At 34.3% G+C, this 27,168-nt stretch overlaps 4 protein-coding genes across 7 annotated transcripts; 2 read left to right on the forward strand and 2 right to left on the reverse strand.

The window, feature by feature from the left end:
- Window positions 1-7,038: 7,038 nt before the first annotated feature.
- Window positions 7,039-10,921, reverse strand: LOC132190421 (uncharacterized). Of its 3 annotated transcripts, XM_088513513.1 has the most exons (3): window positions 10,838-10,857; window positions 9,861-10,088; window positions 7,039-7,809 (listed from the first exon to the last, which is right to left on the reverse strand). In XM_088513513.1, exon 3 carries the CDS (start codon window positions 7,789-7,791, stop codon window positions 7,468-7,470), a length of 324 nt encoding a protein of 107 aa, XP_088369639.1. In that variant the 5' UTR covers window positions 7,792-7,809; window positions 9,861-10,088; window positions 10,838-10,857; the 3' UTR covers window positions 7,039-7,467. The 3 variants fall into 3 exon arrangements, with proteins under 3 accessions (XP_088369639.1, XP_088369638.1, XP_059461397.2); XM_088513512.1 differs by lacking the exon at window positions 9,861-10,088 and having other exon boundaries at window positions 7,040-7,801; window positions 10,838-10,921; XM_059605414.2 differs by lacking the exon at window positions 9,861-10,088 and having other exon boundaries at window positions 7,042-7,809; window positions 10,838-10,921.
- Window positions 10,922-11,148: 227 nt separating this feature from the next.
- LOC132167184 (spindle/kinetochore-associated-like protein) lies at window positions 11,149-16,042 on the forward strand. Of its 2 annotated transcripts, XM_059578090.2 has the most exons (9): window positions 11,149-11,291; window positions 11,399-11,523; window positions 12,279-12,391; window positions 12,501-12,579; window positions 14,029-14,096; window positions 14,297-14,402; window positions 14,489-14,518; window positions 14,979-15,092; window positions 15,643-16,042. In XM_059578090.2, the coding sequence occupies exons 1-9, from the start codon at window positions 11,195-11,197 to the stop codon at window positions 15,715-15,717; spliced, it is 807 nt and encodes a 268-aa protein (XP_059434073.1). In that variant the 5' UTR covers window positions 11,149-11,194; the 3' UTR covers window positions 15,718-16,042. The 2 variants fall into 2 exon arrangements, with proteins under 2 accessions (XP_059434073.1, XP_088369929.1); XM_088513803.1 differs by lacking the exon at window positions 15,643-16,042 and having other exon boundaries at window positions 14,961-15,048.
- Window positions 16,043-18,904: 2,862 nt separating this feature from the next.
- Window positions 18,905-19,488, forward strand: LOC132167218 (Bifunctional inhibitor/lipid-transfer protein/seed storage 2S albumin superfamily protein). Its single transcript, XM_059578125.2, has one exon. The coding sequence runs from the start codon at window positions 18,923-18,925 to the stop codon at window positions 19,328-19,330; it is 408 nt and encodes a 135-aa protein (XP_059434108.2). The 5' UTR covers window positions 18,905-18,922; the 3' UTR covers window positions 19,331-19,488.
- Window positions 19,489-20,571: 1,083 nt separating this feature from the next.
- On the reverse strand, window positions 20,572-21,074 carry LOC132167493 (putative lipid-binding protein At4g00165). The gene has a single exon (XM_059578489.2). It carries the CDS (start codon window positions 21,049-21,051, stop codon window positions 20,671-20,673), a length of 381 nt encoding a protein of 126 aa, XP_059434472.2. The 5' UTR covers window positions 21,052-21,074; the 3' UTR covers window positions 20,572-20,670.
- Between the last annotated feature and the right edge of the window lie 6,094 nt (window positions 21,075-27,168).

Here is a 27,168-nt window from a genome sequence, read left to right on the forward strand (position 1 = left end):
AATTGTTTCTCTAACGGCAGCTTCAAATTAACAGTCTCAACATCCTTTTCACTGTAATCAATATTCTCTTTATAAGCTGGTTGCCTACCGAGAGATTCATGAATACGGTTACAAACAAGTCGAATGAGACTTATGTCATCGTCAAGGAACTTGTCAACATAAGGAAATTGAATGGATTTCACTCAGATTCCAACATCATCCTGGGCATTATTGTCTTTGTGATTTCAAAGGGACTCATCTGCATGCTTTCCAACATCTCCCACAATTGGCGTAACACCTCTTGCGTCGTTTGCTGGAACTCCTGAAATACGGCTCTTGAAATAACATCTCTCTCACAAATAATGTCGTTATAAAGTTGTTGATGTAGTACAAGTTAGCCATCAAATCCAAATAACGCCAGCTCAGATACCCCATGAATACGGTGCTTGAAAGAGCCCCTCCCCCACAAGCAAGCTCGCCTCTCGAAAGAGTCCCTCCCCTACAAGCAAGCTTGTTGGAGAAGGTTGTCACTGTTATATTGATTGGAATGATCAGGATAAAGTATGCTCTGATACCAACTGACATAGCGGAATGCTAAGAAACAATAATTAGATGCATCTACGCTTTCTGACCAAAGATAAAACAAGCATGTAGGCTAAAAGAAAGATAAATTTAAGCCTACAGGCTAAAAGAAAGGTAAATTCTGCAGAGTGTTTGAGAGAAATTATCTAATTTGATAATAATTCGAATGAATTTTGTTTTACATTAATAACTATCCTATTTATAAGAGAAATACTTGTAGAGAAAGTAAGTATAATCCTATTAGCAATAATAAACCTAATCTAATAAGGAAAATGAATAATTAAAGTAAATCTAATCCTAGTCAAGAAAATAAATAAAATCTTCAACAATTAAAATCGTAATAAAATAAAATAAAATCAGAATATAAAATTGAAAATCAAATATAATTGACAATCAGCTGGAATCATGACAAACCTAACTATTCGGGTGGTTTTTCGGCATATGGTGTGGCAGAGTTTTTGGACTCTTCAGCTTCAACAAGCTTGCATGTATAGTCTCTCTTGAAGACCCCGTACTCTGTCCTCAATCGGTTTTGCATAGCTTTCTCCATCTGTACGGTAAGTTTCTGCATGCCACTACTCTAGAGTTGTCATCAACCTTTGCCTCTTGAGAGGAGAGCAATAACTCCCAACCCAGCAATAACTGCTGTAATGCCCCCGAAAAATCTCCAACTTTTAAAATAATTTTCTCAAAGCACGATAAAGCACTTTCATAAACACATTCTTCAAAGGTTTTATAGCCCAATAATATAAACCCTTTATGAGTAAACCATTTCCTTAAGATTTTCCCTGAATTAACCAAAATCCAACTCGATCTCTGCCTAAACGTTCGTTCGGGGACCACCCGAGCATTCGTGCTTAACCTTAGTATGAGCGTTTGCTAGGGGGACCACCCCGAGCATTCGACCTTAACCTTATATAGTGTGAGTGTTTGCTAGGGGGATTACCCTGAGCGTTCGTTGACCAGTCTTTGAACCACTGGATAATACCCAAACGTATGCTCGAACCCTTTGAGCCATTGTGTAATAATACCCGAACGTTTGCTACCATAAGGGAACATTATAAACCTAAAAGAAGCCTAGTCAAGAAATAATTTGGAACATGAGAATGCAAACTTAGAGCTGATATTTGACAAGACATTAGGGTCAATTGACTTACCACTCCAACCAATCAATCGGGGTTTTTATGAATATTACAGTGCAGTTGTCCTCGTCTAACTGTGCTGTAAATAGTAATCTATAAAAATACAATCAAAAGATGAGACGACAATTCAAATGTACAAATACTATTTATAAAGACAAGTGTATAGGTGGTAAATTTGTTAGTAAGATATTTTTGAGACCTATACTTCTATAAATTATCAGTCACAACACAAAAACATTAATCAGGTGTGGGAGCCAAAACAATTATTACAGTTTTTATTTGACTCTTCTAAGGAAAAGAAAAATGTCAACCACTTCTTGTCTTATAGTTTTCCTTCTATGCCTTTCTTTGCATGCATGTAATGCCCGACATGTTCTCGCAGTTAACAAAATGCTGGAAAAGAAAGATCATTTTTACATCAAGGTTTGTACAAATTCTTATTATTATTTTGTTTTCATTTGTTGTCATCATACTCGATCGATCACTTATTTTTCTTCTTCAAGTCTTTTACATCTTCTGATTTTGTGCCGAGTGATGAGAAGATTTCAGTTCTGTCAAAGCAAAATGGAGTTGAGAAAACAGGAAAAACTGTAGAAGCTGTGCAACTGAAAAGATCTTGGGTTCCACTTGGACTACGATCCACCAAGTGCACACCCTCCTCAAATCCACCATTAGCGATAAAAGAAACCAAAATTGTGTTTCTGCTGCTTAAAGGGTACATACGTTTTATATCTCTCGTCCCACGACTTCTAAAAAACAAGCGTTGAAGAACTTGTGTAGGCTCAAGAGTTTATATATATATATATATATATATATATATATATATATATATGGTTGTATTACAAGCCTTTTATCTCATAACTATGTACTTGTATCAAATAATGACTATATATGTCAATCTAAAATATCTATAATTTGTTCATCGTTTCTTGGTATTCAAGTTTCAGGTTTACCAATTGTCTTCATCTGATAACTGATAAAGCAAATGGTAATTAATGGAGGCATATATATACTTAGACATGTATTTTTTTTTAGATGAATAAAATGTTGAAATAATCTCACATTACTTGTGGATAAGATATTATGTATGTTTATAAAGAATTGACAACTCTTTCTTGTAGAACCAGTTTTATGAGATAAGTTAGGCCCACAAATTTCTTCATGGTATTAGAGCCAAGCACATGATGAATGTGGTCCGCACTACTTACCCCATGACAAGGATCAGAAAAAATACTGGCCTACACGTGAGGGAGGGTGTTGAGAAATAATCTTCCATTGCCTGTAAACAAGATCTTGGACATCTTTAATTATAAAGAATGTGCAATCTCCTCTTATAGAACCGGTTTTATAACAAATTTCAATATGCATGACTTGAAAAATACCGTGAAACATACCGGGATCTCTCATTTCTCAAATGTCGTGCATGTATAAACATATAAGGTGTTTATATATGCGCGGTTAAATTAAATCAATGCTCATGTAAATACCGTGCAAAAAGTTGAAATTAAAGATCCCATCAATGGCAAGTTTTCATCCGCATATATACGTTTCTTGTTTGTAAAAGAGGCCTAGGCTGCAAGAATTATTTTAATAATAGAGCTCAATCGTATTATATGGTTAAAAACCTAACTCTCAAATTTTCTCAAGGAGATAAATGAATTTGAAGTATTGAAGAAATTAAGTCAAATAATGAGGGTGGCAATTAAAAGAATATTGTACCTAGCTATTAAATCTTTGAGTTCATGATATTTGGTAAGTCATACACATAGCAACGGCCAAGCACGCTGGCGCAAAAATCGTTGCCCCAATAAACAAGCAACGAATTGAGCTGCAGTGAAAGGTATATACATACTTTTGGTAGGCTAACAATTGGTCACATATAGGTTGAGACGATGTACTTTTAATGTTTCATTTTATGTTCCTAGATGAATATAAGTGGTCAAATTGATCAATTAGAAGGCTAATAATTGACAGCGTAATTGGTCAAATCTATACATTGCATGGTTTAATGGCTCAATAAAAAGAAAGAAATAAACAAAAGGAATATATAGTACGTTGATACTTATAATATCTATTGGCCCATCTAAGAACAATGCGCTGTAATCAATCCATCCAAGCCACATTTTTTTTTTTTTTTTTGGTTCGGAACATAGGAATGTAGTCTCATGTGTACTATTTGACTCACGATTGCAAAAAATTATTTGAGTAACCTAGTTAGGTGTGGCAATTCATATTCACGTATAAGACTATATAAGTCTACTCTAATTTGACTAATTTTATCAAACAGGTCAGAACCCTCAACCTTAACTTATTAATCTTGTGTTAGATTTTTAAATCGTGTAAAAAATTTCTAGCTCTAATACTGCATATTAGGTTTGGGTAGTGTAGGCATTGGCATAAGAGTATGTAAGTCAACTCTAACCTGACCCATTTAATAAACAAGTTAGATCCCTCAACTTTGATTTGCTATATAATAGTTTTATAAATAAAATAGAAAACAAAATGATTGTATAAATGAACTTAGAGTGCATGGTTATTTAGTTTTTAGGTCACACACAAAACTAAGAGTGATTTTGGGAGAGCGATTTCACAAGCGAATAGTGAAATTTTACATAACATATATATATATAACATTGACCAACAATATCATAAATGTTCATTTGGTTCTGTAGTTTGAAAATGTACCGTTTAAAAAATAATAACGATTTCAAAATGCAAGAAAACATGGTTAAGCCTTGCAATTTGAAAAAATAGTACTATATATATCCTATCTTTTGAAATCGTGCATTTTAAAAACTACACTCTATTACCTACTACTAAATAATATGAATTTTTTTCACGTTTTTAAACCATTGAATACATTTTTTTTTTTTCAAACACACATTTAAATGGAACACTTTTTGATATTTTGTTTAAATATTCACATTTATAGTATACAAAATCGTGCAACCAAATGAACTCTAAAACACCTATTTTTTGAATTCCTTTAATCCTTTACGAATATTTAATAGCTTGTGGAAAACATTATTTATTGGGTGGTAATTTAAGTATCCTTAAATATATAACAATATTAAGATCACTTAAAAAAAAAAAAAAAAAAAAAAGAAAAGAAAAGAAAAAAGAAAAAAATGAAGAAGTGGTAATTAGGCTCATGTGCCCGACATAACAAGGGACATAGGAAGCAAGGATTTCGAGAGTGTCACCTAGGGGCTAGGGCAAATAAAGTATACATCTAACTGTAAGTCAACATGTTTTAAAATCCCAACAAAAGAATTAGAAGAAGGCAAACCTTTTTGCTGTAATTAAAACAAACATCCCATGGATATCTTAATCCTCAAAAGGAGGCATACGTGAATGTTCTCTTCCCAATGTGATAAAAAGACAGAATTTCAAATCCAGACACCCACCAGACCCAATGTTGTAAATTGCAATATTTTGTTTTTTGTTTTTTTTTTTTCCCTCTAATTTTAAAGGAAAATGTTAATTTATTTTCCAGATTTTTTTCTCATCCTTTCACTTTTTTAAAATTATTATTGAATGTATGGGTCATGCCGATTCTACACATGAACCCTAGAGATTTAATGAGTATTTTCAAAAGTAGGAAAATGAGTGAAGAACCGGGAAAAGATGTACAACACATCTCAATTTTATAATATTCTCCTCACGTTCTTCCTCCATCCTTTCAATTTTCAAAATTATCTTTAGATATGTGGGGTTATATTGGCCCCAAACATGAACCTCACAGATCCAATGATGATTTTGAAAAGTGGAAGAGTGAGAGAAGAACCAGAGGATGATATATAGCATATCTCCCTCTTAATAATCCCCTAGATACATAAATATAGATTCTCAAGAGCTTTTAGGATTCTCCAACTTCGGCTAATGGCGACACATCAACAAAGTCATTTAAGCATAAATTAAGCTAGTCGACAAAGTGTTTTCCATAGTTGGAGGAAATAATTCTTGTGTTAAAAATATTTATGATTTTTATATGTATATTTAATAGATTATGGGATTCTCTCATGTACTTTAGATAGATGTCAATTTAATAAATTAGGTTGAAAGATTTTCCTCAACTAATTCCTTCAATCCTCTTTAAAGAAAATAATAAAGTTATAAACTACGCCCCCATTTGACTATTGTTTTGGAAAAAAGTTTTGTTTTTCCAAAACATCAAAAATTGATCTTGTCACGGAAGTTTTATCCCAAAATGTTGACATGGAAGTCTGAACTAACCATCAGATTAGTTATTATTTAAAAAATTAATAATAATTTAAGGGTTGTTTGGAATTGCCATGTCAGCATTTTGAAATAAAAATATAGAATATGACATTACTCCAAAAAAAAAAAAAAAAAAAAAAAAAAAACTTTGTCCAATAAAAGTGGCATATTTGTATGCCCGAGTTATAAAAGATTTAGAAAAGAAAAGGAAAAACCACTAGTTCCATTGTAAAGAAAAAAACCCAAATATTAGCTATAACCTAACTTCAGCATGCTGATCACTCTTCTAAATTTATAGACCATTTTTTTTTTTGTCAATTTGATTGAAGAAAATGCATATGGTGTTTAAATCTTGGTCTTGTGAAGTTGTTATTCAGCTTTCTCTTTTTACTAGATTAAGTTGCTTTCAGAATTATTTTCAATTAGATTATTTGCCGTTCTTCAAGAATTCCATGGGCTTTGATAGTCAGATTACTTCCAAAGGCTTTGGGGCTTCAATTATCCTATTGGAACTCTTAAAACTCTCTTTCTAATGGAAGATGAAGATGAAAAATTATAGATTTTTAATCTATTGTCCATTACTCTGAAATTTTTCTTACAAACTCAATTTTTTTTTTACAAACTAAAGAGTTTTGAACCTAAACAAATTGTCCCCATAAAATTTCTTGTGTTAATTTAATAATTGCATTTAAAAAAGTACACATTTTAGTCTTTTTACACTATGGTATCATCCGAAATGATTAGAAATTACTCATGCATTTTATTATGATAAGGGCACATTCTATTCCTAAAACAAGCCTAGTCAACAAACCCTTAACCATTTCATAAAAAAAAAAATTACTTGAACCAAAATTTAATTGTAATTCAACAAACCTTAACCATAATCCATACATTCATGTACTTTGGAAGATGGAAATGCTACCTATAAATCAAGAAATACAACTCCTTTTTAAAAGCCATGCAGTCCAAAAGTTTAAAGACTCATCTTAAATCATGGCATATGATGAACCCTAAATCTAAAGATCTACACAAGCTCAACTGTAACTGTGTCCAAGGTACACAGTATTTATAATTTGTTACTTTCTTCCTCACATAAACACATGGATTTGCTAGGACTGCAATATCAACCAATACTTTGTCTGAAAATTGAAATGAAAATCAATCAACAATAAAACGAACCCAACAGAAGTATGACAAATGTGGAGGTTCAGCTTACAAAAAATGTGACCTCTTCAACAAAAATTCTATGTTGAGATAACATATGTATAGAATACAATTATTCATCACTATTAGTCATCCTCTAATAAATTGACCATGATATTTTGCAGATTTCAACATATTTTAATCTCGGATCTTGACCAAAGTAAACAAGAGCAAATTTTCCTACTTGATGCCTAACAATTTCTTAAATTATCACGATTTTAGGCTTCTTTGATTCTCACATTCAATTTGACGATGCAAAAGCAATCTGTTTTCAAGTAATACTTGACACAATATTGATGGGTAAAAGAAGCTGAATTGAATTAGCAGCAAGCAAACCTAACTATTCGGGCAGTTTATCGGCAGATGGTGGAGCCTTTTTAACCGATGTGGCAGAGGTTTTGGACTCTTCAGCTTCAACAAGCTTGCGTAGTCTCTCTTGAAGGATCCGTACTCTGTCCTCAGTTTTGCGAAGCTTTCTCCATCTGTAGGTAAGCCATAGGCCAAAACCACCATATACAACAATATAGGAAGCCCACACGTAAGGGTAAGTTTCTGCATGCTCTTTGGTTTTCCGGTACCGTTCTTCCAACATTGCTCTCAAGCCAACAGCTGGGGCTTGTGTGGCTTGTTGATCTTCTTCTTCTCCATTTTGTTGAGTTGCCATCCTTTTTATTCTGTAACACTATTGGGCAAACTCATTAGGTTCAGGACACAGGAGAACCCCTTAGTACTTTTATCATCGAGAATACTGAGTGAAGAGCCATGTTTCATAGCCTGCTATAATGATGCTATTCGAAGTACATAGTTACACAATCGTGAACTAACAGCTATAAGTTGCACCCAATATATCAAAAATAAAAGCCAATTGATTTTTTGGCTCTAAAAAAGGCCAAAAATTATGTTTTGAGAGAAGCTTAAAAATGAGCCTTTTCCTAAAAAGCACTTTCAGTGTTTATTTTTATTTTTATTTTAGACAAAAGCTCTATTTCCTAAAAACAATTTGAAACATACTAAGGGTAGGCTTAGTTGGTTCACTTTTTCTTCTTCTTTTCTTCTTGGTCATTAAGTCACCCACTCAAACCTCAATCATCACCCCTTGTTTATGGGGGTGGAAGTGTCATTTTCTGTTCACTATCTGAGGCTGTGGTTCACATCAAAACACTTGAGTCACTTTGACACAGTAGGCATATATATATATATATATATATCACAAGTTTTTCCATTTCTCTCTTATCAAAAAAAAAAAAAAAAAACAAGTTTTTCCATTTCTCTAACCCCAAGGGGTTGGCCCAAGTGGTGAAGACCTTGGTCTTTAGGTATCATTCCTTCAAGGTTCAAGGTTCAACATCTCATAGGTACAAACAATCCCTTGGGGCCACACCCCCTGGTGAAAAGCCAGCGATTTAAACAGTTCCATGTAGGGAAACTTCCGAGGGTGTGGTGTATGGGACCAGAGTTTATTCTACAGGGGTGAGTCCGAAGGGCTTTGCCTTGGAGAGGTTCCCCGACATAAAAAAAAAAAAAGAGAAAAAGAAGTCTTTTCCATTTCTCCATGTCTTATAATTTCTGTTTTAGCCAAATCTCACATCTTTATTTAAGAGTGAGGAATAAACACTGCATTTGGGATCACCATTTTGGGGAATTGGCACATTAATATATCACAAACCAGGATAGATGATCCACTTCAGGGTTTGTAGGGTGGGTGGGGAATCCGGTAACTCTGATCTACAACCATAACCAATACATCATGCCCGATGATAGTACAAAAAAAATAAATGCAACCAGAAATTGATTGGTCTAGTAGCCTTTTATTGATAATGATATAATTTTGAAAAATCCCTACTTTTTGGACATTCATTCTAACAGAAAAAGAAAAAACAAGTAAAACTTGAAAAGTAACAAGCCACTATACTAGAGTTGTAATCCACCATTGCCTCTTAGTGCTACAAATTTAATGAAACATGAAAGGAGAGCAATAACTCAGAGTACGTTGAGTCCCCCAACCAAGCAAGAACTACAATAAGAAAGTTGTGCACAATACACCCATTGGGTAAGGCCTAATATGAATCCCCCTTCCCCGGGATAAACCTATGAATGGCTGGCAACTCAAGGATGTCACAAACCGCATGTAGGAAAGCTGTGCACCAAACTCCATGCAAGAGAGTTATTTATACAATTGCGCACAACTCTAGTGCAAATAGAACAACTCATGCCAATCAAAAGGTTACACGATCACAAATGGCTGGGGCATGAAATCATTGTAGTTATTTTAGGCCCAGGTACACAACCCTCCAACTTTCAACTTCTTTTTTTTGTTCCTTTTTTTTTTTTTTTTAGAAAAAAAAGTTCTCAATGCCGTCCTAATTCTGTGAATCAGATGAGAATCCAAGAGTGCAAGTGTACGCAAGTATCCAAATCTACTTGGATCGAAGATGAAAATTAGCAAGTCTGATTAAGAGTCTGTTATTTTCAGCAGGCTACACATATTTCATGACCAATGAGGCTTCAAAAGAAATTTCATTGACGCTTTGAGCTGCCTCAATAATTCCACAATTACAGCAAAATATGAAAGAGCAAACACAATGCTTTTGGTCTTTGAGTATTCAAGTCTTTCAGGTTCTTGATTAACATTAGTCAATGCGTGTGAACAATTTTATTTGTGCATACAATAATAGTCTGATTTATACCATCTATATTCCTCATGTGAAGATATGCAAAGAAATCAAGTCTTACGATGAGAAATGTTGCTGGCTGTATTGAATTTCATTTTCTTCTCTGAATTTTTTTCTTGATTTATCTGGAATATTTCAAACTATGCGTCAAAACATATATATACAAATCCATATTTAATGCCTTATCATACAGTAGCCTTTCACCATGTATAAGAGCAACAAAGTATACCCATTGAGAGAAGAGTTCCAACACGTAGAAGGGGTATTATGAAATACGAACCCCTCTAAACTGACAATACATAAACCCCACTTAAGGATTATACAAGCAAGTCAAAATGACATGAGTCGAGTCAGGCCGATTATAATTCATGTAGTTGATTAGCATTATAACAATAATAACACTGCAAAAGCAAATATTCATGATAGAAACCTTATTATACCCTAAACAATCCCATCCCCATGAGCTGCAGCCCCAAAGCCCAAAGGTTGGAGAACAAAAAATATCTTTCTCCCTTTTGAGTAATCGAGTATTTTGTTTCATTGGCTTCATATAATGTACTCACACATTATAACCAAAGAAATCCTACGGGTCTCAGATTCTAAACAAATCCAAAAGGAGGCAATCTCATCCCACACTCCTATAGCTTAATTCCCCATACAACACAAACAAACAAATAAAGGACAGAACGAGACAAGTTGATTTTTTTGTTTATTTTCCACTCCCAAACTCTCAATTTCCCTCTATCCCCAACTTACAACCATTTTGGGCAACCAGATAACTTGTTCATATTTTTAAAAAAAAAACAGGGCATGAATTTTCAGCTAAATATTTTGCAAGAAACAGAGGCATTTACTCTGCAGAAAGAAGCTTAACTAGTAATGGGTTTTAGTTATTACATGCAATGAAGTCAAGCAAGCAGAGCAAAAATCAGGAAGTTGAAGAACAAGACCGAACAGAACATCTAGTATTTAGCACCCCAACAAGTGAGAGCGACAAAGAGAAACAAACGTTGATCTATAGGAGATAAGATAACATACCTGGTTGACGACGATGTCGCTAGATCGTTGTCGGAAGGGAAATCCGCGGAAAAATGGTAGAGTCGTCCGAGAATGTGAGTGAGAGTTTAGCAATTGGGGTTTAGGGTATATGGTATTTTGAATACTTTTAGTCTGATCTGGCTTGAATATAATAAACGGTCAAGATTTAACTAGGATATTTTTACAGGACTAACATTTGTTTTCAAAACGACATCGCTTCTCTAACATCCCCAATTCTCTTTCCCCGCTAGAAAACCATTTCCCGGGATTTGAAATTTCAAAACACACACATACACACACAAGATCACAATTATCTCAGTGAATCTCATTTCTAGAGAGAGAGAGAGAGAGAGAGAGATGGAGGAGAAGAAAGCTGGGTCGTCGCTGGACGAGCTGATGTCGTCGTTCAACACTCGCATTGCGGAGCTTCAAGAGCTCGTCGTTGCACGAAACAGTGAGTAAATTTCCAAAGAACACTTAGTTTTTTTTTTTTTCGCCAAAAGAACTTCGTCAAATCAGACGCGTGCACGGATGATAATTTCTTGGTTGTATGATTTTCAGTGTACCCGGCCACAAGCATCACCGATTTGTCAGCGGTGGACGTCGCATTGAAGGCCATGGAGTTTCAGCTTCAGGCTGTCAAGGACCGCTTGCGCGACGAAACCCTAGCTATTCCCAAAGCCAAAGTACCTCTCTCCCTCTCTGTTTCAATTTTTTTTTTTTTTTAGTTGTTTATGAAATTGAGGGAATTTTAGTGGTTTTAAATTTTAAAATTATGGATTTTCACTGTTCGGGGATTAAATTTGAAAAAGAGATAAAAAATAATGAATAAACAAAAAAAGAATAGAGGTTCTACGCAAGTGAGCTGATGGGGGATTAGGGATTGTTTGGTGGCTGACAAAATGGAGGAAAATGGTTTTCAAGTTTGGATTTTGGGTTTTGTTATACGAATGTTTAGAAAAAGAACAGGCGCTTTAAGTTTGTTGGGTGCGTTAATTTTTCGTATTTTGGCTCTGAAATGTGAAAATTAGACTATTTGGGTTAGTTTCTAATTATGCTCTACTTGGTTTCTGGATTATATGCATGGCACTTGAAAAGGGAAAACAAACTGTAGGAATAGAAGATATAGTAATTCAGTTTTTGCTGTACAGATTTATTCTATCATATAGATTTACTAAATCGAGTCTGATACGACCATATGGCATGGTCGAGTTGATTTTCTCATTATGCTAATTTATGGCTAATGTAGTTGCGGAAAAGGTTTTAAATAAATTTATTATTCTTATGGTTCATTTGGAATTAGAAGAAACTAATTCCTTCAAAAAACTGAGGCTAATGCAAATGTTTTATTTTCGTTTGGTCTTTGCCTATGTTTTCCCTATGTAGGGGGTGAGGATTTGAGTTAGGTTAGTTGAATGTGTCTTTCTTGCTGTGGTTGCAGAACCTCATAGATGCATCATTGCGACAGCAGAAGAAATTGCAGAGTATGTCTGTTTATGTTCCGTCATTTCTTCCTGAAAGACCGTCTGTGACAAACTTGGAAACTAATAGATGGTAGTAGTATTTTTCCTGGTTTTACTAGTTTATATTTTGTGATTTTGATTATTTATTTATTTATTTCCTTTGTGTTGATAACCAATTCTTGTTAATTTTGAGGTTTCAGTTTGCTGCCAGAATTCTCGAAACAAGACCCTGGTGTTGGGTCTATAAAACTTGAGGAAGAGCCTGCAGCATTACCTAAGGTAAGTGGAATGTACTAGATCAGGATTAAGGAAAGAAAAAAAAAAATTAGAAAAAAAGTGGATTAGAATTTGCTATCTAGGGAACCCTATTCAGCAATATTTCACCTCTAATTTTAGCTAACCATCTAAAAAGCATACAGTAAAACTTGACCATTTGCAAGAATGAGTTGATTCTTGCCAATGAGCTTTAGCTCAAATGGAACTTCTCATTTTAAAAATAATGAAGAGGGTGTGACTATGGGTGAAGATCTACTGGGTGTGTATAGCGTACCAATCAAAAAGAAAAAAGAGAGTGAGTGGGTTTTTTATTTACATATTGAATTAATATTTGAAATTCATCTGACTTTAGAGCATTTCAGATAATAAAACAATGGATTGCTTTCAGGGTTGGTAGTTTTACATGATGGTTCTGGTGATGTATCTTAGATGTTTTAAAACATATCAATATAACTCAAGAGTAACCCAATCACGAGATGTGTTAAGTTAGCTAGATAATTTTGTTCAGTAGCACTCATATCAAGCTAGTCAACTTCCAGGGTTTGAGGGGCATGGTCAAGTGTTAATGATTTTGTACCTTTTTTCTTTTTTTGGGTATCAAATGATGCTCAGAATTCATAATTCCATTCTACCTGGTTCTATTCATCAACAATGAAATACAAAGGCTCCTTATTTGCATGATCTACCCAAAAAATGAATGTTATTAAGGAACTCAATATTAACCCCAAGGGGTTTGCCTAGTGGTTGAGGCTTGTGGTCTTAGGGAGTATCACCCCATCGATCCCAAGTTTGAAACTTGCTAGGTGCAAACTCCCCTTTGAGGCCACACTTCTGGTGTAAAATCCAGCAATTTACCTTGATCCGTGTAGGAAAACTTTCAAAGGTGCGGTACATGAATCCGAGATTTACTCTGTAGGGATAGGTCTAAAGGGCCCTGTCTTATCGAGGTTCCCCGTCATAAAAGAAAAATTATGAATGTGCATATAAGATGCAAAGCTTGTATAAGTATGTATTTTAAATGTTTATCCTTTATCTTGGAAGTGAATATCCTCAAACAATAACAGCTACAAATTGTAATATTATGGGGTCATTGCAAGAACACAAATACACAATAGCAGTACTCCTCTAAACATATTAAAGAAACTCTAACTTGGTTGTTCGCTGAAAATGTGCGGTCTGATGTGAAAACTCAGAATGTTTTAGGTTGATACTTTTGATTTATGTATTAAATAGTGACTCTGTTGTTTGTATACTACTTCTATTGCTCCACCAGCATCATCATGATAATACAAAATAAATCTCTTCCATTGAACCTTAAAAAAGGGGTCAAGGTATCAAATGAAAAAATAAATAGTAGGTCTTTTGGCAATTTTTTTTAAAGTTATATGCAGCTGAAGTGCACGGAGATTACTGCAAGCATATGTTCTAAATTAGTTATGTTATCAATTCCAGGAGAAAAAGGGCCGTGGCTCTCCACCACTGTGGTATATAACTGCCAATGAGCTGGATTCTCTCTCATCGTAAGTACATATTTCTTATGTAATTGTTCAATATTTGATGTTAGAGCGAGTTTCAGCTACATCTGCTTACATATCGTAACGGATTGCTTAAAGCTGTTTGCTTCCATCATATGTTTTGTTATGGCTGTCTAATAAATTTGGACACTGGACTACAACTGTATCTGCCAAAAAATTTTAGCCCTAAGTGTCATGAACTGCAGATACATGAGAGGAAGACTGACATTGGAGAAGGTCAATGCAGCTATTAATGATATGGCAACTTATGCTGAAGCAAATGCTCAGCTCATTACAGCTCCAAGGAAGAAGGTTCTTATTTCACTTAGTTTCTGATACTTGTGCATATGTGTTTAATCTTAAATCTGTCATAATTATAGTTTTCTTTCTTCATGAAGCTGGCAGAAAATCTCTGGGACAAAGCCCTGGTATGTGAACTAAACCTCAATTCACTGTTCTATCTCTCAATGAATGCTTCCCTGCACCCCCTTTACCTAGCTAAGGACAACTTATCTTTAAAATAGCACTGGCTGATTGTCTCTAGGCTGTTGTAGAGATCTGGGATCAAATCCCACATCATGGTTGGGAGGGTCTATGATATGGGGATGGGATACCACCATATTATGCAAGCTATTGGTGAACTCTATCCAAAAAAAAATGTAAGAGCAGTAGCCTCCTGTCCTGGCATCCAACCCCTTGATCTTTCCCTGCAGTGTGTAGGAGGTGCTGATATAACATAATCTCAAGACTTTAATCCCACATGGGAACCTGTATTCCTTTTGGGGGCAACTGGCTTATATTTGTTAGTGCTGATTATCTCTTCATGTTTTGAGCATAAATTATTCTTTGATTTGTGCTACTGATTTTCAGCATTGCTGAAACATGCAGGAGATAAGGGATATTGCAATGACAGAAGCTGTAAAGGGAAAATACTTTTTCCTTGAAAATGACATAAAAGGACCAGCACTGAAGCTTGACAATACTGGAAAAGCAATACTAACCGTGAGTGTTCCCCTTCTACTGGCAATTGGAATAGCTAATCCATGCATTGTCAAGGAAGTAAAATGGCCAGTGGGATAAACTGAATAGTCACCCTCATCTATACACGCTTCATGCTCTACCCCTGGGTTGGGTAAATGTTTTTAATATGGACTTTCACTTTATTTCATGGCCAACAGAAAGATGGTTGTCAAAAATTATTAGGTATCTTTGCCTCTCCAAGAATCACATTCCTTGTTATGAAATTTTAAAGTGCAAATAATGCAAAATGAAGAAAGTTGGATTTCCTTTGTTCTGAAAACTACTTTCTGGTTATGCAAATGGTGTAATAATTTGCATGATGACACTAGACATAATGATGAACACCTTATTTGATTGTACTGAGATCTTGTCAATTTATTTTTTCTGTAAACAAAATTTGACACAATATCAATTTTGTACAAGAGGAATTCCATTCAGTACACTGGCATGTGACTTGAACTATATAAATAGATGTCTTCCATCTTTCATGCCCGTAGAGAGTCTCATCCCACTGTATCATGGTGTGTTGCAGGTCCTTCGTCATCTTGGCCGCTTAAGTGAGACTCGGATCGGGCATAACCGTGTGATTATTCTTCTGAAGCCTTAAGGAAACCTTGCTTCCCAAAGAACTTCAGGCTACATGTTTATAATCTTTTCCTGTATTTCTTTCAAAGAAGATTGTAAGCCCTCACCTGGCATGAGAGTACATATTCTTACTTTTAAGGTTTATGAGTATGGTAAAGAGGATAACATTGGCTTTTCAAAAAAGATTGCAAGCCCTCACCTGGCATGAGAGTACATATTCTTACTTTCAAGGTTTATGAGTATGGTAAAGAGGATAACATTAGCTTTTCAAAGCTGAACTCAGTAAGGATTGTAAATTCTATTTTGAAGGTTTTCTGGAAAATTGGTTCAGATATAGATTACGGAAACATTAATGTTTGGTCTTATAGTGGATTGAGATTTCCTACAATTGGTGTTCGGATTTTATTGAAATTCTAGCAATTTACTGATGATTGGACTCTAGATTATTTGGGACAGGTAGACCTCACAACTCTTTCTACGAGTTGCCTGAATTTTAATAAAATATGAATAGCCCAATTAGGGAATCCTTATTCTTTCATGCTAACTTTCACCTTCTTGGAGAACCGAAGAAAATTCAACTAAAAAGAACAAAAAGAAAAGAAAAATAATTTAGCTTATGTACCCTTTTGGATTCCAAGAAAATTAACATTTTTTTTACGGTATTTTGCTGGAAAGTTTTGAGATTTTCAATTCCAAAGGAGTGAACGGTATAAAATAACAGTTTTCAAGTTCCTAGACTCCTAGTCTCATTCTTTTCATATTTCAACAATTTCTCAAGAACCAAGCAGAGTCTTAGTTCTTCTGTCAGACAATATCACAAGAGATTCTTATTTTAATCATATATCTTTTGAAACCCAGACCAATTTTATTTCAAGATCCAAACTTCAACTTAAAAAAAGAAAAAGAAAAAAAAAATCAATTTCCACAAGTACCCGCCAAAAAAGCATATGGCCAAATATTTATTTTGCTGAAGACAAAAGAAAAAATAAAAGAAAAAGACCAAACGTACAAGACATCTGGCTTTAAATTGGAGCTAATCTTAACACCAGAAATGGACAAAAATAAAAAATGAAGAAGAAAATACAACTTTATCAATTGGGACACGGGAACACAGCCTGGATCATCTTATGCATTTTAAAATTTATCTAACACATAGGAAATTTAGAAGAAAAAAAAAATGAAAATGAAAGGAAAAAAAAGATTATTTCACACCAAGTTGGGCCTAGAGTGTCATTGAGGACATAGGGGTAATTAGCTCAAGGCTTTTTAGGTGTTTATTATTATTATTATTATTATTATTATTATGAGGGAATTAGAATGGCTCCATTTCTATCTTACTATTTGTACCAAGGCTAAAATCCATTTTGATGAATAATTATTTAATTAGGATCAACATTTAAGGCATCATGAAATTTCAAAACTTGTTTTAGTTAATTACTTGAAATACTGAATTATTCATCATACTATATGCCTGCAAATAAACAAACATGACTTTCAATCAACAATCAAACTATAGTATATTCCTTGACTTGCTGGTTAGCCAAGATTTTTTTTTTTTTTTTCATTTTTAATTAAGGGTGAAAGGAGCAAGTCAAATTAGTAGATATGTACACGAGATGGACACCAAAATGCAAAGAAACATTTTTCCATTAAGAAACTCAGGAGGAATTATCATTTTCATAAAGCTATAGAAATAACATGTCGACTCATATTAATTCCATTTCCAACTTTTGTGCTATATATCTTCTATACCATTTACAATGAAAAATTAGCAACTATAGTTAAAAATGCTATGGAGCACAGCCATTTGGTGCTTTTACATCCCATGAAACTTTTCTTTTTTATTTGAAGACTCCCAAATCTTTTCTTCTTCTTTATTTGTTTAAATAATGACAAATCTTTTAAAACAAAGCTATAGAGCAGATTTTTTATTATTTTTTTAATATGATTATGTTGGGAATTATTGAGACTATACAATCTAGTGAAAAGTAAGGTAAAAAGAAGATAAAATTTAATCCATCTACAATACTCACCTAGTAGTGAATAATAAATTAAAGCCACTTTGCTTCATTTTGGAGGATTATATATTTAATTTTAATTTTAATTCTAGAAATTATCAATTACTTATCCTAAAAAGAAAGAAAAAAAAAAGATTTAAAGTGTTCTCTGTTTCAAAAACCGTATGTGTGTGTGTGTGAAAGCATGAGCAAACATTCCTGACCAATTTTATAATATGGCAGTAATTTGGTTTATTTATTTAACTTCATGCCCAACGACAAATTCCAGTAAAGTTGATGGAACAAGAGGCCGACCAAATTGACTCTCACATATTGGTTATTGTTATAAATCAGATAAAAAATCAAAGGTGGATTTACACTGTCACGTCAGCATAGTGTGATACTAATGAGATATAATGTTATATACTACACTTTTATCTCACTTTATTGATATACTATCAACCCTCCTTTTTTTTTTTTTTTTCGAGAAAATTGTAAAATTAGTCTTTATGGTTATACTGATTTGCAATAAGTTCGATGTGGTATAAAAATGTTTTGAAAGCTCTTTATGGTATGCAAAAATAATAAATAGATTCCTGCATCCACTTTTCCCTAATTTTTTAATGAGAACCGTCAAATGCTACTTCAACACCCATAAGATTATGACACGTTTCCCCCATAAGACATGTTTGTTATTTGACGGTTTCTACCAAAAAATCAGACGAAAGTTGGATTCAAGGACGTATCTATTTTGTTTATTAGCATACCACAAGGAGTACTCAGAACATTTTTATACCACATGGAGCTTATTGTAAATCAAAACAACCATAGAACTATTTTTTTTTTTTTTTAATATATATTAAGGGTTGATTGACGGTGCAATGTCAACAAAGTACGTGTAGTGTATAAAACTCTTAAAAAAATGTACAAAAAGCACTAAAATTAAAAAGATATTGGTTGTCTAATTTTGTTTTTGGTGCTAGATGAATTAATCATGCAAACTATTCAGTAGATCTGCAGAATCCTCCAAAGTGAGAAACATGGCCTATTCTCCAAGTTGCACCGCCAGCTAGTACTAGAAGGCCTATGATCCAATCCAATTTGATCACATTTCCAATTCTTCATGTTATTTTATTCCCTAAAACAACTATCTCCCATCTATATATACCCTAACCAATTTCAACATATCCACACACATCTCATAACCTTAATTAGCAAGTGTGCCTGAAAATGGCTTCTAAGGCTATTGCAACCATAGCTTTTCTAGTCTCTCTCAACCTTCTCTTTTTCACTATGGTCACTTCAACTTACGTCCCTTGCCCGCCACCGCCACCAAAGACTCCAAAACACCCGACCCCTGCGGCAGCTAAGCCCGCTACCACTTGCCCGAAGGACACCCTTAAGCTCGGGGTGTGTGCCAACCTGTTGAATGACTTGGTGCACCTTGTTGTTGGAACCCCACCAAAGACACCTTGCTGCAGCCTCATCCAGGGTCTTGCTGATGTTGAAGCTGCTGTTTGCCTTTGCACTGCCATCAAGGCCAAGGTTTTGGGTATCAACCTTAATGTCCCCGTCTCATTGAGCTTGCTGCTCAATTACTGTGGAAAGAATGTTCCCACAGGCTTCCAATGTGCCTAATGGTGTTGAATCCCTCGATTTTCTACTCAGTTTCCTTTTATTTGATTGTTTTCAGCACTTCCCATTTGGGCTGTCAATTGGTTTATTGGACTCATCTACTACTTGGCCTTCCACATTCTAGTGGCAATAAATCAAAAAGGCCATTCTTAGGGAGACAATAAAATCTGTGTTTTTCATAAGTTGTCATTATTTATTATTATTGGTTTTTTTACATGTTCACACAAAAAAGAAAAATGAAGAAACTGATCTCCATTTCATAAGGTGTGATCTCTAGCCGATTGAGCTACCCTTTAATGACCATTATTTATTATATATTAAATCCGGAGATTGTGTTTTAAGTTTAAATGGATTCGACTAAACATATACAACGATCACTAAATTAATATTCTAAGGGATGATAATTAAAGAATGAGAGCTGCTAGGTGTCCCAAAATCCTTTTCAAATAATGTGGAAAGCACTATTTTGAGAAGGAGCGGGAGACAAAGAAGAGAGAATTATAAATTTTTAAGAAAAAAAAATATTTGCCACATCATTTGAGAAGCATGCATTTTGAGAATAATCCCTTGAAATGTCTAGTATTATCCAATAAAGAAGTTGTGTTGTAAGAGTGCTTCAATTGGGTACTTTTTCTGCCCCCAAAGCTGCCCAGCCGGATCGAAAGAGTCCATATCGTTACTCCCTAGGCAATTCCTTCTTGTCAAATCTTCCCTTTTTCTTTTTTTTTTTTACTTTTTTTTTTTTTTTTCTTGGTTCTTATCAGACAAAGAATTAGATTCCGAAGAAATGCAAATTAGACAAACAAACAGAAACTTCACATGCTCCTTAAAGAAATAACCCATAATATAAAAAATAATTGAAGACCTAAAAACCAGAATCCCTACTTTGCTCTCCATAAATTTATAGTCCAAATTGTGTCAGCAGTTGGTGCAGCAAAATCGGAACCAAAAGCCAAAGAATTGTTAAACAATTCAATTGCAATTTTTTAAATATTTAATTAATAAAATTAGTTTCGATTAAAATTTAGTTCAGTTGAATATAAATTTGTTTCCAATTCTATATCTTATCATTCCTGAAATTCTAACAAGTTGTAATATGCAAAATGAAGGCATATTAACCTAACTTTTACACAGACGGTTTGTTGGTTCTTTCGTTGCCCCGCCGTCTTTTGGTTGGTTCGGGGCTGTTGTTTGGGTTGCCGACCCATTTTTGTTTAATTCTGTGATAACTCCCTTTCCCCCAGTTGATTAGAAAATAATAATAATAATAAATAAAAATTCTACACAGATAAATGTGCTAAATTTATTCAATGAGAACAAGAGCCAGAAAGATTTAGCTTCTTCTATTCACATACAAAGCCTTGAGGGACCTTCTTTCCACAAGCATCAACAATCAAAGTGATGGCAATGGGCACCTTGAGCTTGACAATTCCAAGCACATTGGCCTTAATGGCAGTGCACAAACACAAGGCAGCCTCAAGATCTGCAAGCCCTTTCACCAGCGTGCAGCATTCCTCGCTTGGCTTCGTCCCAATAACCTCAGTGACCAGCCCTAGCCAGCTCCCACAGACACCAAACTTTAGAGTATCTTTCGGGCAATTCAAAGGAAAAGCTTCTGGAGGGGGTGGAAGATTATAATGACGATGAGATGAAGCATGAGTGAAAGATATGATGTGGAGTAAGATGAAGCAAGCTGCTGCGGTATTGTAGCCCCTAAAACCCATCTTATCCTGCAACAAATTCTAGAGGTAGCTAGTGTACTCATCAGGTGTAGAGATAGGGTCCAACATATATTATATACAAACCTAAGGCTGATTTAGTCCAATCGAGATCTACAAAAATTATCTACTCGCATTGTTGATTTTTAGTGTGCGGATCACCACATTGACTTCAAGTCGCTTTCCGAAAGTAGCTTCATTGGCAAAAGAGGTAAAAAAAAAATGTCAAAAGCTCAATAGTCCTTGAGGACTGGAAGAACTTTGACGCACAAGTCTATAGGGGAGAGAGAGAGAGAGAGAGAGAGCTCTGGTAAGAAGAGTATTATTGGTAGTGTGAAAAAAAATGAAATTGTGTACCTTATGCCTAATATACAAGCATGTAGAGCGTTCTAAAGTTTTAAGTTTTTTTTGAGTCTGCTGGAAGGGTCATTGTCCTAGGTTCATTGGGTCTTAGGCTCGAGGTAAGTATATTCAAGCCCTTTCTATGTTGTGGGCTTTTAGGAGATTCCTAAAACCATGACCCCTCCAATATACTCCGAAAAACTTTAGAATGCTTTACATGCTTGTATATAAGGCAGATTCCTAGATCCTACACTAATAATTTGGGCACGTACATAATATATATATATATATGAGATGCACTGTTCAAAATTTTGATTTTATTGCCACCTAACTGAAAACATGGATTCCATACAAATTAATTCTCACATTACTTCTCAAATTGCTAACAATTCAAATAGGTAATTAGCGTGAATCCACTACCGATATATCCACCGATATTGTCCATAGATTTTTATGAGCAGGCGACTAGAACCACTAACAAAGCCTTTGTCCATGGCCAAAGCCTTTGTCCACAAAATTAAAATTAAAAAAATAATAATAATAAAATAAAGCGTTTTTTCCATGGTCCAGGCCCAAGTACATGAATAGGGGCATCTAAATTGGGTTCACATGCATGCCCATGAATGATCTATTTGTTAGATTTGGCATTTGTTTTGTTCTCCCATGGCGAATAAATCCAAGAGCATTCAATGGCCCAGAGCTTCACTGGTGCTGTACCTGTACGTATAAATTAATTCTTTCAGTAAAGTTTTATAATTAGTGTTTTGGGACCATTTTATAAGAAAAATAAAAATATATAATGACAACTTTGCTTGAAATAATAATCCTTTTTTTCCAGAAGTTCGATCTTCTTTCAACCATATATATATGCAGGATGCAGCTTAACAGAGATGTTTATTTTAGTTGTAACCCTTGCAACTTCTAAGATGGGAAATTAGAGTGCGTTTATCGTGTAAGATTGCATTTTTAAAAAATTACAATTTGAAAATATAAAATAAATTTACATTTTCAAATCATAAGCAAGGGAGTAAGTTTATAAAAACACGCATCTTAAAAGGTTAAAATGTGATTTTACTAAACGTTTAACCACGGTTTTAAACATTGCATTTTCAAATCATGCGTTTTAATATCGTCATTTTTAAATCATATGTTTTGAGTAGCTGCCGGTTAGCAGATATTTATGCCCAAACCACACTCCTATAACCGCCTGTCAGGAATGAACTTCTTTTTAGGACATGTTTTAGAAGATTTTGAGATTGTTTTAGTGTTTTGATATGAAACTCTATACCAAAATAATGTCATTTTGCTATACTAATTTTATATATATAAGGGTTATTAACTGCTTCCACCTATCATATTACCGCTAGCCACACCTTCTTGGGCAATTCATTGGAAAAAGTCAATTGCCCACCCATGGAGTTACACGGTCAGCGATTATTAATGGTATATAAAGTCTTATATGGCAGCATGATCTTTTATATATGTATATGGGTGAAGCTAAACAGCACGCTGGCACACCAGCAAATTTTTTTTATTTTTTTTTAATTAAAAAAAAAAAAAAAAAATTTGCATTGGTGTGCGTGGCACGCTGCGTGCTGTGTATCACGGCCCTATCCTCTGCACAATTTGACAATCCTGAGAGTTTGGATTTTTGCCAATTGTGTTTTTCTTTAAAAAAAAATCAAAAAACAAAAAACGCAAGTCATTGTTTTTGGTGGCACTTGGGTTTTAACCTTAACAAAAGATAAGGTGGGTTGACCCTTGGAGAAGACGCTAGCTTGTGGTTGTTGTAGACCTTATCAACAAATGGCTTGGGCTCTACGACACCTCAAAAATCCCACAACCCTGATTTTCTTCCTTCCACAAGCACCCTTCAAAAGTATATATATAAATATGATAAAATCCAACGTACATAAACTATCCATCAATCCCTTCGCTTAATTAATTTCTATCTTGTTTTTTGCACCAAGATGAGTCCGCTAAGAACCGGCGTTACTTTCTTTCTGGGCACCATGTGCGGGATCTTCATAGCTCGTGGGGTTCAGTTTCAACGTTCCCATCATAATCATGAAGCTCGGCGGAACTGGTCTTGTCCCCGTGACGCCGGTGGGAAGAAAACTACTGCAGGCCCCGAAGTGGAAGAGACAACTAAAACAATTCCGAACAATTAGTCACATGATACAATATATGTGACTCTAGTACTTGTATTTGTGTTACTATTAAGTGTGTTTCTTTTCTTTTCTTTTTGTTTTGAGCTAATATTATCAAGTGTTGCTGTAATATGAAAATGAGATATATATTGTGCTTGATTTATGAAGTGTTTAGCTCTCTTAAAATAAAGCTTGATTTGGATTCTTTTTGCCGTTTTGGTTTATGAAGTGTTTAGCTCTCTTAAAATAAAGCTTGATTTGGCTTCTTTTTGTTTGTTTTTTTCAATTAAGCGATGGAATTCAATTAGAATTATAATAAGCTTAGTTGAGAATTAAGAAGAAGATTTAAAATGGAGGGGTGTTTAAATATGGGGCAGATGATGGTGTATTTCTAGGATTATCCATTAATAATGAGGAAGGAAAATGGAGATCCGGCCGGTTTGTTGATGATTTTGGGTGGATCGATCGAGTTATTGATCAGGACGATGCACAAAATGGTCAGAGTCAAAAGAGGAGTTGTTTGAGACCGAGTCAAAGGATGTCATGGTCTTCTTGACCGGGCAATTTTTTTGTTTCTTTCTTCAACGTTCAAATGACTAAAATGATGTTTGATATTTTATTTGTTACGACTAAAGAAAATATGGTCCTATACATATATTAGAAAAATGATGTTTGGTATTTCAATTGACTAATTTTTTTTTCAGGTAAAAAAGGACAAAGCAGGACGCATGCAGTAAATATGCAAAATATATCTTAGTTAGTTATAACCCATGCAAACACCGTAATGCATGAAGAAATGTGCTATCATATTTTTAGCTCATCACTATCTCATCATAGTAACATAGCAATCCAATATAGATATATATATATAAAAGAAGAATAATGTTATACATACTCTTACACTTTTTCAATGCCTTTTAAAATGCACATGCAATATGTTGATATTATAATTGTGAGTACTCAGCCTCTTTGCTAGCCAAGAAATCAAGTTAGAACCCATAAAACCACTATATACACTTGTAGAACGTCTGTCTAAAAGATCTCTAGCCCAATCTGAATCACAGTAGGCATGTAATTGGAGTGGACCATGAGTAACATGCTTGGCTGCCTTGAAGTGCTCAGTTGTTGGGCAATTAAAAATTGACGTAGTTGATTCACTTACCCAAAAAAAAAAGGGGGGGAAACTTTACTTTGGCTCTATGAAATTTCACCCGATTTTACAAACTCCCCCTGAACTTCTAAATCTCTCATTTTAGATCTCTGAACTTTCAATTACTCTCAATTAGAACCCTTCCATTAATTTTAGCCATTAAAAATACAAAAAAGACCAAAATGTCCTTAATTTTCACTTTTTTAAACATACAAAAAAAAAAAAAAAAAAAAAACGTTTTGGAAGTTGGAATTTTATACAAAAGTCAGGCGAATAAACATCATATAACGTTTAAAATCTGACGGATAGGTTCACATTGAGAGTAATTGAAAATTTAGGGGTCCAAAAATGAAAGATTTGAAAGTTTAGGGGGGTTTGTAAAATCGAGTGGAAGTTCAAGGGAACAAAGTGAAGTTTCCCCAAAAAATAAATAGGGTTTTTTTTTTTTTTCTTTCCGCTTTTCTATTTTTTTTTTTTTTTTTATCATTTTTTAAAAAGATAAAAATACCCTTCAAATATAACTAATTGGAGAGGTTTCTAATTCCCATTTCGATATATTTATTTGATTGTTGTTTATTTATTGATCCAAAAGATTCCATGGCCGGTTGAGCCTTGTAGAAGGGGTAACAACTAACAACCAATACAATACGAGTACTGAAGCTCATCCTCAAATTAAGGCTTGGGCATTACGGCATTACGATACCTCAACAAGTCACGTAACTTAAGTATAAAACCCTAATTCTAATTCCTCCAAACCTCGTACAACTCAAATCCCTCTCTTTCAAATTAAGTTTCTCTCTTCCTCTATACAATTTTCTTGGCTTAATTTCCGTGTGTTTGATCAGCAAAATGGGTATCATAAGGACCAGCTTCTCGCTCATGGTGGGGACTCTGTGTGGGATTTATATCGCTCAGAACTACAACGTTCCCAGCATCAGAAAGTTGGCCGATTCCGGCCTTTTGATGGCCAGGCACGTTGAGGAAACCTACCGCAAGCCCAGCACCTCGACTCCTGACAACACGGCCACGACCCAGGACAACGGCGACGTTTTGAAGTAATCATCTCATTTTGCAGGACCATTTAAAAATCTAGTGTTTTATATATTATAAGTATAACTCTTGGGATTATATTGATTGGTGTGTTCTTCGATCATATCCTGGTCTTTGTGATCGTTTGTAATAGGAATAGCGCGGTTTTGATTTCCACGATTCTCCAGTTGAGTAATAAATTTGTTTCCGAGCATGATTCTCTAATCGGATTGTAGTTTGAGGTAACTTTCCCGTAAATGTTTGATAAATTAATTAACTCATTGATGATTTTATTATTAATATTCTCGTGTTTTTTTTTTTTTTTTTTGGACATGTCCACACAAGAAGGGGAGGGGGATTCGAATTAGTAACCTCCGCTTCATAAGGCATGGTTTCCAGCCGATTGATCTATCTCTTGAGAGCAATATTCTCGTGTTTTTAAAATAGATAACAGTCAACTATTTTGATAAACTTACTTTTAAAATAATGATAATTAAACTAACCTTAATCCTAATTCATAAAAACTAATCTTAAAATATGAAGATAAAATCATATTTAGCCCTTAGATTTTCATTTGCTTTGAATTTAATCTTTAAATTTTCAATTTCAATAATAAGATTTTTGAATTTTGTCAATACAACACTAAGATCAAAAGCAACACCCCAAGAAAAATGGTAGCATTTGTCAAATTTTAAATAAGTCTTTATGTTACACTCTACCTCATCAATAAAATAAAAACAAACAAAAATTTCAGGTGACTACAAGTGTCCTTGGATTTAAGCTGAAGTAAAATCAAAACACCTTGGTGTTGGTTCTCATAAACCCTTCGTCAATCCATACGAATAATTAACAAGACTAACTATTCAAGATTAGTATAAATTAAAGCTTATGTTGTGGTTTTTTTTCAATAAAAAAAAATATAATCCAACGACTTTACTATATATATATATATATATACACACACCGGCGGACTTACTTGTTGCTTTGGGGGAACGAATGTCCCCCCAAAGTTTTTAAAATTTCCCTCAAAGTATATGGTTTTTTCAAATATTATATTTGTCTCCCCAAATAATATTTTTGCTCCATTTTGCTCTCCTCTAGTCCTCTTGGCTCTTCCAGCAGAGAAACCTACAAAGCTCCTAGTCTTTTTATGAGACAAGATAGCATAGCAGGCTGCAAGTGCAGTGATAGCTTTTCTTAAGCTGCAGAGAGAAGTACAAAACTTTTAAAAAAAAAAATCACAAAAAATCTAACTTTGTAACTAGTTTTCAAAAATTGAAGTTTTTAGATAGGAATATTCTATAAAAAAGTTACAATTTGTCAAAAATGTCTCCATATAGACCATACTCGTTGGCTTCTAACAAGATTTCTAATTTGGTTTGAGATTTTGAAGCAACTTTACTTGGCTTTGAACTCTATCTAGACTCTAGCGTCATGTTTCTTCTCTGCCGA

The sequence above is a fragment of the Corylus avellana genome, chromosome 2 (genome assembly GCF_965113065.1).
Source record: "Corylus avellana chromosome 2, dhCorAvel1.hap1.2, whole genome shotgun sequence".
NCBI classification, from domain to species: Eukaryota; Viridiplantae; Streptophyta; class Magnoliopsida; order Fagales; family Betulaceae; genus Corylus; species Corylus avellana.

Excerpts from the sequence above, each read along its gene's own strand:
- LOC132190421 (XM_088513513.1), bottom strand. The coding sequence starts at position 7,791 with ATGGCAACTCAACAAAATGGAGAAGAAGAAGATCAACAAGCCACACAA.
- LOC132167184 (XM_059578090.2), top strand. The coding sequence starts at position 11,195 with ATGGAGGAGAAGAAAGCTGGGTCGTCGCTGGACGAGCTGATGTCGTCG. Across the intron at positions 11,524-12,278 it reads TAGCTATTCCCAAAGCCAAA|AACCTCATAGATGCATCATT; the intron begins GTACCTCTCTCC and ends CTGTGGTTGCAG. Across the intron at positions 14,097-14,296 it reads GAGCTGGATTCTCTCTCATC|ATACATGAGAGGAAGACTGA; the intron begins GTAAGTACATAT and ends CATGAACTGCAG.
- LOC132167218 (XM_059578125.2), top strand. The coding sequence starts at position 18,923 with ATGGCTTCTAAGGCTATTGCAACCATAGCTTTTCTAGTCTCTCTCAAC.
- LOC132167493 (XM_059578489.2), bottom strand. The coding sequence starts at position 21,051 with ATGGGTTTTAGGGGCTACAATACCGCAGCAGCTTGCTTCATCTTACTC.